Consider the following 13,273-nt stretch of genomic DNA (forward strand, 5'->3'; position numbering starts at 1 on the left):
AGATCAGGTGATTTTTCTCATGTAACAAACAAAAAGTTTAAATTTGTTAACTAGTGTTATTAAAATGGAATGAACTACAGAGGAAGACAGAGATAGGGGAATAATGACCAACGAAGGATAAATTTCTCATAAGATCAATGTTACACTTTTGGCCTGTCTATGTGTGTATGGTAGTCTTTACAAGGGACTTCAGTAGAAATTTCATGCACCGTGGTTCCCTAGTATCGTTCGCAAAGTTGTTCAGCCCTTAGAGATCAATCAGCCCCAGAACCAGTTGAGGCTTACCATCGTATGCAATTATTGCACCCGAGTGTTGTAAGGCAAGCTCTCCCTCTTCGAGAACATAGCACCAAGTTACTAAATCCCATGGTGTGACCACAGTCCAGTAAAGTCCAAACCAGAAACCCCGGAATAACCCAGGCAAGCTTGAAACTTGGCCCTGGCTATCTACTTGTCGTTCGACTAGCACCAAGAGATACCGCACAGACGCCCAACCAACCACCTCCCGGACCCAAGGGCACGTCTTACTCGCCCATTTGGGGTATATCTCAGGACGACCTCTTCTACTAAGGGTGACAGGGTCCCAACCCCTTCCTATCTCATTTTACGGAAGAGGTACATCGTACATTACCAGACAAATGGGTGATGTAATTCATCTGTACCAGACATATATATTCCCATTTGAAAGGCACCAATCGCTCATCCTCCGGTAGGTGCGGCCTGTCTTACTGTCTTCGTAAGACACAGTGATAGGGCACAACACACACACCTGGGCCCAATGGTGCGAGTCGTTGCTCTATTTAGGAGGCTGGTAGCCTCTTCTGACTCCTCGCCTCCTGCAGTAGACGTAGGGTATCTGAATCTGATGAGTACACGCAGAAGTGCAGCTGATGAGTACACGCGCCATCATGCAACAGGCCGTTCCCCATCACTATTTCGCTGCAAAAAGGATCAATACGAACCTCATGAACATTATATTCTGCTCAACAGAATAACCTACAAGGTGGGCAGAAATTTACTCCTTAGCTTTAAAATTGTGTATAACACGTAATTAATAATATACAATTTTACAACACATACAAATTATAACCGCATATTTTATTCACTTATCGTATGTCTTCTCTATGGACATGAACATTTTCTGAGGCCTTCCTCAGGAAATCAGTAGGTAATCTGGATATATCTTTAATTTGAAACAATTTCAAATAACATTCAACACTCATAGTATTAATTTCTTTTCTAACAAACAAACAAACAAACAAAAAAAATGCGTGAGTATATGAAGCTAGATGTCAGTGCGAAAACTCTCATGTTGGTACGAAGAGGAATATTGACACCAGGATAAATCAACATATAATAGACAAAAATATCAGCTTCTGCAGTTTCAAGTCTTTCCAAACACCTAGGGAGGTTTAATCAGACTATTACGGAAACTGAAATGGTTAGAAAAACTAGATCAAATATTGAAAGATATGAGTTTGAATCATATTATATAAGAACGAAGAAGTGCATGTTAAATTGGGATGAAGGTATCCTAGAGAAGAATTGGGACTGTATTATCAATAGTTTCATTAAAAACTTAAGTTGCATGAAGCTTGAACTTGCTTATTAGTCCACATTAGGCATACATTCAGGAACACGGTAGTGGAGCAATCGAACATAGGTTATATTGTGAGGTTTGGACAGTTTTAAAAAAAATACGTTTTGAGTTTATTTATTTTTAAAATATTTTTTAGATACCTTGGAGAGGTTGAAGTGCTCATTGGCCAACACATCATGATTTACGTTTTATTTAATGTTAGTTATGGACCAATAAATATGAAATTATGTGTACTCAACACTTCGTTTATTTGAAGCGCGCGAGAATAACAAGAGGACGACTCTCAAAATTATTTCGCTGTATTTAATAAAGGGTGTCCTAAAATTCACGCAAGATTTGAATTTCGGCCGGTTGTGCGGTAAGGTGTTGCTAACGAAAAAAAAAAAGAAAAGCGTGACAGCTGACAGTTCAGGGTTATTAAGAATGGAATGCTACAACAATGCGTTTTTATTATTGACCAATATTTTAAAAATAATGAAGGTCTGGCAGCTACAGTTCGCATTTTCCTACAAAACAGAATCAGAATAGTGATTTAACTTCAACTATTAAGAGATTAATTTAAAAATTTAGGGAGACTGGATCAATTTGTGATCTCCTCCAACAAGCCGTTGAACACAAAACATTGAAGCAGTTTGTGAGAGTTTTGCTGAGAGTCCAGAACATCAATTTGGTACCATGGTCAAGAACTGGACGCTTCGAAAAGCTCTCTACAGCGTATTCGCACAAAAGATTGGCATCTTCATGCTTTCGAAGATCAACTGACTCAAGAACTGAAACCTACTGACCACATACAGAGAAGAGAGTTCGTTGAAAGGATTTTGGAACAAGTGGATGCTGACTTTTCGGAAACAAAACATTCTTCAGCAATGAGGCTTATTTTCATCTTAATGGCTTTGTTAATCGACAAAATTGTCGCATTTGGATTCAGAAAATCCGCGAGTGATTGTTAAGAAACAAATGCATATACAACGTGTCACTGTTTGGTACGAATTTTGGGCTAGAGCTATCATTGGACGACCATCCATGCCTTAAGGAGGAAAATGAGCGCTGTTTCAATGAAATTCAGTCACATTATGCAAAACGGTCATGGAAAATATCAACGAAAGAGAGCATATGTGCGAGCAAAGCCGTGAAGACCATTTATCCGATATGCTATGCCATACATAACTCTACACTGTATACTTTATGAACCAATAAAAAATTTACAACTTTTAATTATAAACATGTTTTCTATCAAAATTACTTCTTACGTGAATTTTGGGACATCCATTATATTGACAGTAAAGGTTAAACTATTATTCAATTACGAAAAATGTGCCAGACGGTTTTTACTTAAGAATTAAATAGGTGAATATCAAAAACCACAAACAAAAACTGTCATAAGGGATTATCGTAAAGCTTTAAATAGGAAGAAGTGTGAGAAGAAAATATGAAAGAAATGAGCAGAAACTGAAGAATGGAAAGTATACACGGCCATAGTTGCTTCCTGATTTAGTACTCAGATTGGCGCCATATTTGCTTCCTGACTGAGGACTTGGAAGGCGTCATATTAGCTCCTTGAATACGGTGCTGAACCTGACTGTCGTCAGTTATGTTCTTATTTTTGGCACTTTTTTTTTTCTTTCTTTCTGTTTTAATTCTCACTATCCAGTGTTATCCCAGCGAAAGTACTTGTACTTTTATTTGTGTCCAGGTTTCCATTTGACATCTAGCATTTTTTTTTATTCATAAAACAAAAATAAAAAGAAGTACTTACATTTTGTTGTCCCTGCATACTCCTTGCCTTCCTTAAACGATTTTTACACGCATCTAAATCTAACCTGTAAACAAAGGAGAGAGGGGGAAATAAAGCAAACATTACTAATTATTATTTTGAAATGTCACTTGAAAGTTATCTATGTTCATAATTTATATACAAATACGAGGGGGAACCCAAAAGAAACCGGATTGAAAAGCGCCGCCATTCCTAGGCATAGTAGAGAGTTCTCCCGCTAGATGGGTCTAGTAGAGACCTTCCCAAATCAGTTTGCCAAGCGGCATCTGCGTAGGAGGTTAACGTTTGATCGTTTTATTGTTTTTCTCAACTGTTCTCGTTTCCTGCATGCGAAATCGTTATGGCAGATTCAATTTTGCTTCCTACTTGGAAAATTGGTGTTTCAACAGGCTTTCAAGAAGGATACTATGAACAGCACACAATTATTTCAGTGGTGAGATATGTGTTCAAGATCATGCTAGTTCTGGGTGCTCTTAATCATTTCGAAACGACGAAAACATCGAAAAAAATCTACCAAAAAATCAACAAGGATCGTAGTTTCATGATCGATGATATTTCAAAACAGACAGGAATGAGTTGGAGTTCGTGCCAGCGTGAGGTTTTGCAAATGAGACGTGATGTCGCTAAGTCTGTTTCTCGCCTGTTCACAGAGGATCAGAAACATTTGTCTGAATTTGAGCCAGGACTTGAAAAATCTGACAAAGTGATCCAAACTTTTTGATCAACGTGTTAACAGTTTCCGAGTATAATACAAAATCTAAAAGGAAAGCGTTTTGATGGTGTAGAAGCTGTAAAAAGAACTTCGCAGAGCGCACTCGACGATATAAGTTGAAAAGTTCCAGAGGTGCTTCAAACAGTGGGAAAGAAGATTGGAGAAATAAATCGAATTTAATGGAGAGTACTTTGAAGGAGACTGAAATAATTTTGTAAAAAAAAACTTAAATTATTTTCTTTAGAACAAAAATCCTGTTTATTTTGTCCCCCCCCCCTCCCCCTTGTATGTATCGAGATACGAAATTAAATCACACTCTTATTATTCCTTGGCAAGATTGTCATACTAAAATCCAGCAGAAAGATGATCAAAAAGTGACAAAATGAAAGGAATTATCTTTAAAGAATAACAGACCATACAATTTTAAATTCCTGTCCCTCAAAGAACATTCCTTAATATGTATACGGAAAAATTAAAAAATTGATGTTGCTGTTAAAAGCTTTCATTATATTCTACATTTTTGTAGTGGACCATATTTAATCCATATGGATGTTATGATAAAAAGGCCTTGTGTCCATCTTAAACACAAACTAAATACAACTTTCTTACAAGCTGTCTATAATCTTTATTATAAATTAACTAGAAATGTTACAGTTTCGGAAGTATATCACTTCCTTCTTCAGACTACTACTACAACTGAAATCATAAATAATATTACATCATTTGTTATCTCTACCAATTAGAAATCACTTTTCATTCAAATTCAATGTATTTGTCCATTGTTATGACAATTTTAAATTCTTAACAGACATAATACATTGTTAACAAATCTTTATATTTCTTTTAACATATATTAACTAAAATAAATACTAATTAACTACCTGAATATTGGAAAACACATAAATAAATTTAACCCTATATTGTTCTTATATTCTACCTTTCTTCTCTTTTCAAAATGTCCTCCCACTCTTCATTAATATTCAAACCACTATTCCAGTTCACAGCTTTATCGTAAACTTCTTTTATCCTCTTCGTTTCTTTCCACTTTCTAACTAGTTGTCTCCCTTCATATTTCAATATTTTCGCTCCTTCCCAGTTTACTTCGTGGCCTGTTTCATCGACGTGCTTGTAAATGGCATTAGTGTCTCTCTTCAATCTTACATCATCCTTATGTTGTTTTAAACGTTCTTGCATTCTCTTCTTGGTTTCCCCTACATACACCTTATCACACAACCCACACGGTACTTCATATATCACTCCTTTTTTACATAATTCCGCTGACGTTCTCATCTTTTTTTTTCTTGATGATATCTATTATCTTCATTCCTCCTTTCCTGTACGTCCTAATACCTTCTCTCTTAAGAATTCTTCTTATCTTCCCTGATACCACCCCTGCACTTTCAATACCATGCCATCTTTTCTTCTTGTCTTCTTCTTTCTCACTTTTCTTCCTTCTCTTTTTCTTGTCCTTTTCACTGTAACCATTCTCTTTCAGCTGTTCCCATAGTCTTTATATATATTTCTTCTTTGATCTTCCTTCATATTTATTATTCTGATCCTCTCTTCCATATTTCTATTGAAATTCAGTTTTGTTCCTTCATCAACATCACTTCTTTTATTGCAGTAAACTCCTGCTGCACATTCATTTTGGAACCACGATGTTATAAAATTTCCTTCCTTTATTCTTACTTTGATAAATTAAGAAGATTGCAGAAGCTCTCAGAGGAATCCAGGATAGCATAGGGTAGTTAATTCAGCAGAAGTGGAAGAATTGATAAAAGGTTTAGGAACCAGAAAAGAAAGGACTATTATGTTTAGCGTGGACGTAAAAAGTATGTTTCCCAGCATCAAGAGAGAAGAAGTTCTAAGAGTAGTGGACATGGTGATGAAGGACAGAAAAATTGAAAACTGGGATAAGGAGAAAATGAAAAAAGCTTTAAGGTTTGTGTGGGATAATAGTTTCTGCAAGATAAGTGACAGGATAGTGAAAATGAAAGATGGGTTGAGCATTGGATCATGTATAAGCCCAGTAATAGCAGATCTGGTAATGAATGAATGGGAGAGATATAAAACAGTGATGGAAAAAGGTGGTAATACATTACTATTGTTTTGTAGGTATGTGGATGATTGTTTTGGAGTATGGAAAGGAACTAGGAGGCAAATAGAAAAAATTATTGGAGAATTGAATGATGAAAGAAAAGATATTATGTTAGAGGAGGAAATAGAAAAAGAAGGTGTAATAAATTTCTTAGATATCAAAGTAATGAGAACAAAGGAAGGGAATTTTATAACATCGTGGTTCCAAAAAGAATGTGCAGCAGGAGTTTACTGCAATAAAAGAAGTGATGTTGATGAAGGAACAAAACTGAATTTCAATAGGAATATGGAAAAGAGGATCAGAATGATAAATATGAAGGAAGATCAAAAGAAGAAAGATATAGAAAGACTATGGGAACAGCTGAAAGAGAATTGTTACAGTGAAAAGGATAAGAAAAAGAGAAGGAAGAAAAGTGAGAAAGAAGAAGAGAAAGAAGAGAACAAGAAGAAAAAATGGCATGGTATTGAAAGTGCAGGGGTGATATCAGGGAAGATAAGAAGAATTCTTAAGAGAGAAGGTATTAAGACGTACAGGAAAGGAGGAATGAAGATAATAGATATCATAAAGAAAAAAGATGAGAACGTCAGCGGAATTATGTAAAAAAAAAAAAAAAAAAAAAAAAAAAAAAAAAAAAAAAATTGATATATGAAGTACCGTTTGGGATGTGTGATAAGGTGTATGTAGGGGAAACCAAGAAGAGAATGCAAGAACGTTTAAAACAACATAAAGATGATGTAAGATTGAAGAGAGACAGTAATGCCATTTATAAGCACGTCGATGAAACAGGCCACGACGTAAACTGGGAAGGAGCGAAAATATTGGAATATGAAGGGAGACAACTGGTTAGAAAGTGGAAAGAAACGAAGAGGATAAAAGAAGTTTACGATAAAGCTATGAACTGGGATAATGGTTTGAATATTAATGAAGAGTGGGAGGACATTTTGAAAAGAGAAGAAAAGTAGAATATAAGAACAATATAGGGTTAAATTTATTTATGTGTTTTTCAATATTCAGGTAGTTAATTAGTATTTATTTTAGTTAATATATGTTAAAAGAAATATAAAGATTTGTTAACAATGTATTATGTCTGTTAAGAATTTAAAATTTTCACAACAATGGACATATATATTGAATTTGAATGAAAAGTTATTCCTGATTGGTAGAGATAACAAATGATGTAATATTATTTGATTTCAGTTGTAGTAGTAGTCTGAAGAAGGAAGTGATATACTTCCGAAACTGTAACATTTCTAGTTAATTTATAATAAAGATTATAGACAGCCTTGTAAAAAAAAGTTAACATGATTTACAATATGGAAAAATACCATAGGGGTAAGACACTCCTAGCATCTCTAAGAGGAAGGAAGTCACAAGTAAAAATAACAGAAAATGACCGAAGATAAGGTGGATCACCACACGGATGTCAGTATATATTTTAGCCCATTTCCTTAACTATTGCGCAATGAAACGTTACATATTATAATTATTGTACTATAGGATAGAGTTACGTTTCAGCTACAATACAAGACACTGATTCATTTGGCTATGTCTTCTGATATAGGAAAAGGTAACAAATAAAAGAAAACGTTTGATTCATTTTAAAATGAGCACACAGAATGGCTCTTGCTGTTGGATCTTACTAGAAGTGCTCAGTTCTATGAAATGCTTATTTGTATGTGTAAAGTACTTTAGAGTAACGATCTTATTACGAAATAGTTATATTGTTTGACCGTTTTTCGTGTTATGTTTCACATGATATTTAAATATTTATTTACATTTAAGGAAATAGATTTTGAGAAGAAACTAGCGCAGAACGCCACAATGCGTTGTTGCCAAATTTGTACGTTTACTGTGGTAGTCACAATAAGAAAATTCCTGGATTCTAGCGATGCAGTTCGAGAAGCGGTATTTGCTGTGAACTGCAGTAAGGGTCGAAAACTAATTTCTCCAGTAAGTATCCAAGCAGAATTCCATGATTACTTCCTTTATTATCTGACATCAGTAAACACTTGACACTATCTGGCAACGCCGCACTATCCAAGCAGTATTTAGCGTAGTACCGAGAGCACCTAGTGATTCATCTTAATGCCGAATATTCATATCTTTCGAGCTCGGTGAGATGAATAATGACACTTCCAATGCCGATTAATCCATGGAAAGTGAAGCACCCTTAGGGCGGAGGCGGAAAGGGGCGACATGTAAAAATAAACGATATTTGTATCGAACACAGTCTTCGGTATTGCTGAGATGAATAGTAACTTTCCCGATGAAGTTGGAATTTAAGTCCAACTTCAGTTCCATCAGCATAGGAGTAAGAACGAGTGAAAATAAAAGGGAGAATTTCTGTAATTATTTTCGATACACTGAAATTGACCTTGTCTGTTGTTTGTGATTGCAGTAAAGGAAAATACCTAAAGCGTCTGACTGAATTTAGGAACATATTTAGTACATATCTCAAAAAGCTGTGTATTTATCATGTCACTTTCATTAAAGAACGATTCCTAAGGGATTACAGGAGTACAAAATGTATCCAAAAAATAAAGTACCTTAAGGAGGTTCGTACATTTTCCATAACTTATTTTCTCTGTGCGAAAAAACAGGCATTTCGGCTAGTGATCTTATTATTTTTACGCTATATTTTATTCTCGTTAAAATACCATGTCTTACTTGCCTTTTATTCTCTAAAAGCTTTCTCTCTTTGAGTATTGTCTTCATTTCCCCATCTAGGAACTTCCTAAGCGGCTGTACGTAACAATGAACTGCATTTCCAATAAACTCACGCTCTGCAGCGCCAAGCCTCTGTTCGCTTTGACCAACTTTAATCAACGCACTTCCTAGAAAAATATAGACGAAAAAGAAATATTTTTATGACTGATAAATTTCATCAAAACTCAAGGTTGATTTTTTCACACTTGTTCAATATCAGCACCTTAGCACCTACTATTCCACTACTGTCTTCAATTATTCCTAGAAATAGCGAGATAATTGAAAATCTGATGTAACTTACTTTTCAATCATCGAAGGAACACTAAATCTGTTTTACTACACATGTAAGAATTATGATTAATGTTGTAATGTTAATAAAACACATGAATAAATTTGCGATAATTAAATCTTATTATTTAGTACTCGCCGAAAAAACTTTAGTTTCCCACTCTGTAATGCGACCTCTAAGTTTTCATTAGTAAAAGCAGTAGAACATTAACCACTTTCATCTTCATATTATTAGAAAATGACGTCTCAAGTTTTTAAAACATGATTTTGAGGATTTCCAATTTTAAAACAACCATATCTTCTGCAAATATTGGGAATCCTATTTGTAACGACACTAAACATAAATTATGTAATTAAGAGGACTTGTAATTAATACTACTAAAACTGTTGCGAAAATGTTATAGGTGCACAGAAAGCAACAATGATTTTTAAAAAATCCCACAAATACGCCATTTTAAGCAGTATAGCAATCTCCAAAACGTTTTGTAATATTAAATTGCTGTAAACGTCATTACGATATTCACACTATTGGAAACTATGTTATTAAATGTGATTTAAGCAGCTTTTGGGAATAAAACTCTTTGAAAAAATCAAATTTTCAATCCCTTCCGATTTTATTCCTAGTTATTCGGAATACCTCATATCATGATCATAGTATTCGACAGTGAAGTACTTTGCATGTGCATTGCAACGTCCGTCTCACTTGCGTTACTACTGTTGCAGAGGCCTCCGAATTTTGGATATTTCTGATACTGTAACAGCCTTAGTGTTCAACACGTAAATTTGCAATATGTATAATAATCCTTATATGATATCGTTTGAGGGAAAAAAAAACAAACAATACAACTGTATGTTGGGTTGGCAACACTGTTAATCTGCAAAGTATGCCAATTTTCTCCTGTTGACATTTGCCTCATAGAAAATTTAAGTGTTTTCTGTATAATAGTTTAAAAGTTACGAGGACATTTCAAGAGAAACAGTCCATTCTGTATTAATTCGTAAAACTATTAAGAACAAGAAACCTGTTTCTCACAAAGCTTGAAGTGTACGATACTGGCTGAGTAAAACTTTTAACAGTACTAAAACTGAGTTAACGTCCTACGGAAACATACACATACGTCGCATCACAATTACAACATTCATCAATTAAGACCATAAAGTGAGCAATTTCTCGCGATAGGAAAAAGAGCAGGACAAATTATAAATATGGGAGATGACTATTTGTGTTAAGATATAATTAACGAGAGATTGTATGAAGTGAACGATCACATCTGCCGAACGCCTAATGAAATAACAGTATCAAATCAAAATGTTCCTAAAAGTACACGCTAAAGCCATCCATAAACCCAATTCTTTATCTCTGAAAATCTGACAACACATCCACTTCACAATGAAAACTTAAGAGATGAGATTAAAATAATCGAATCTATCTTTTACATAATCACCTCATATTCCGAAACTACTCCAATACTCCACCTCTTAATATTAATCCCAATATCATCTACAGTCTAAGATTTTTTTTTTTTTTTTAACAATAGCTTACCATAAGCTGTCCCGGGCCCAAATTCATTACCAGCATCTATCATATCCAAGCCCAAGTATTCTAAATTGCTTAGTCGATTTGGTCTTTTCTTCTCTATCTTTTCGAACAGAAAATCTTCAACCCGGTTTCCTGAAATAAGAACCAGAATGAATGTAATATATTTGATGCAGTACAAATTGTTAATTATTTTTATTTGAGCAGGACCGATACTGACTAAATATATATATAATATTATATTATACATACACACACACACACACATATTATATATATATATATATATATATATATATATATATATATATATATATATATATATATATATATATATATTATGCATAAAAATAACTAGAACGATTATCTCGGCCGAATTTGTTAATGGAATAAATTCGTTAATGTATTCTGGTATATTGTTTCGTTCCAGATATCTGAACTAGGAGCTACACAAATGACTTCTCAACTCCATGTTACACTAGTGTAAGCAGATCCAAACCTTTAATAATGTTGTAGCTGTGACTACTTGTGCATGGTGATTTTTTTTTTTGCTGGCTATTCTTGAACTACCTAAATTAATTTTGTAAAATTAAACTGTGAAATTGATGTACTTTTGGGGCATAAAATGAAATAGTACAAGTGTCATGCTATTTATATTTATTTCTTAACTTTAGTAATTATGTTATTTCATCTATGATCAAAGTTATTTTTGCTAAAATTAAGTAAAGGAACTCTGGTACTTGTGAAATATCTATCTATTAAAACGCTACAAATACTATAAAAACGCCTGAACTCCAACCTCTAACTTTGGATTCCAAACCTTTGACTTACGGTTATTTGTGATTTAACGTTTAACAAAGACAATATTTTAAAGAATGTGTACTTTAAATAAATTATTATTTAAATACATATTTTTTTATAAAGTTTATGTTTTAAAGCCTTTGTATTTTAATAAGCCTTCTCCAAAATAAATGCAAATGAACTGTGCTGCTATTTTTGGGGTTCACTTAAACTACATGTTTGTGGACGATTATATGTTTATGGCCAATCCTTTCGACAATGAGATCTCGTAAACTGCACGCTCTAGAAAGATGACGTTTTCACTGATCGATTGCAAATTTCATGTAAAATTGTCCAGTTCTAATTGAATATTTAAAAAACATGGCCACTATTTATTTATTACATTTTTACGGGTACACTGGAAGTGTTGAAATTAAAAAAAAAAAAAAAAAAAAAAAAAAAAAAAAAAAAAAAAAAAAAACTAAAGCATCACATTCCAACACCACATTGTTGTGTATAGGAGTTGTATGTGTCTCAGGCGTTTGTTTCATGGCCAAATAATAATGAAAAAGGAAGGATAACCATTTCTCCAATCTAAGATGAACCTTTATTTTTGGAGTGTTTTGCCCAATGAACACAATAAATAACTGACATTATAATTAATTGTGTATGTAATGTATTTGCTTATTACATACTGCGTGCAAGAAGTAAAAAAAACACTGGTCATACATGAATTAGAAACTCCAAAAGGAAGTAGGCTTAAATCTTGCAAGCGGTGCGAGATATTGAGAAAAATAATCGAAAAAAATTTCCCTTTATGATACCCATTGGCTTTTTTTTTTTTTTTTTTTTTAATCAATACGTCTTTCACTTGTCTATAAAAGGACATGTACAGATGTGAGGAATAACAAGGAGATTCATGCTCATATGTGAATGATGCGCTGTGTAGAGAGCGCAGGTTCAGCTAGTCTATATATTAAAATGCTAGGTTTATATGTTTGTCCGCAATCCTTTCGACAATGAAATCTCGAAAACCGCAAGTGCTAGAAACGTGCCGTTTTCACTGGTTGATTCCAAATTTTCTGTAGATTGACCAGTTCTCATTCAATTTTTCAAAAACCGTGTCGTTATTGTTCTATTCAACATTTCAGGGGCCGTTTTGAGCCCATAAGATTAACATTGTTGCAGGCAGAAAATACGGTGTTATGCAACCAATAGGGAAGTTACGTATGGCGGGTTGACGGTCGTTGCAGGCGCTTGACTTAAATCTGAATGGCAAAACCTGTTGCATACTGGCAACTTCAAAGGCCTTAAGAGACGTGATGAGGCGTACTCGGACGGATATGGATTTATTAGAAAAAAATATTTCCACTTGATATAGTATTACTTCTACAAATTTGCTACAAACTCACTCCAACATCTATACATAGCAACTTACTTCCTTTGTGAGTCTCCTATCCTTTACTTGTGTGAGTACGGAGACACGCACAGTGGGAAGGAGAGTCATGGTCATAACAGAACGTTGCGCTGAGTAGACAGTGCATCATTTCTATCAGTACTGATTGGTTGACTAGAGGTTAGTGAGACTATAAAAGACATGAACCTGCATAGAAAAGAACTTACTATGTATTCGTTGTTATTGTTTGTTAGGGCTCCATAATCTTCTATATTTTGGCGTGCGTTGGAGCCATGGACGAAAACATTCCTCTCGTGAGTTCTTTTTTATGTTTAAACACGAATCTTAAAGCATTACGGTAATTATACGTGGACTTACAGCT

The 13,273-nt window shown here is 34.2% G+C and overlaps 1 protein-coding gene across 3 annotated transcripts in view; it reads right to left on the reverse strand.

Annotated features, from left to right (window-relative positions):
• The window catches only part of EndoB (SH3 domain containing GRB2 like, endophilin-B), a 68,228-nt gene that overhangs the window by 38,575 nt on the left and 16,380 nt on the right, over window positions 1–13,273 (reverse strand). For all 3 annotated transcript variants that reach the window (XM_081743426.1, XM_081743425.1, XM_081743427.1), the window contains exons 3-5: window positions 10,722–10,850; window positions 8,856–9,018; window positions 3,357–3,420 (exon numbers count right to left, since the gene is read on the reverse strand). In XM_081743426.1, coding sequence (XP_081599552.1) covers window positions 3,357–3,420; window positions 8,856–9,018; window positions 10,722–10,850 — 356 coding nt within the window. The remainder of the gene's footprint in view (window positions 1–3,356; window positions 3,421–8,855; window positions 9,019–10,721; window positions 10,851–13,273) is intronic.

Source organism: Thermobia domestica, chromosome 2 (assembly GCF_964235325.1).
Source record: "Thermobia domestica chromosome 2, izTheDome1.hap1.1, whole genome shotgun sequence".
NCBI lineage: Eukaryota > Metazoa > Arthropoda > Insecta > Zygentoma > Lepismatidae > Thermobia > Thermobia domestica.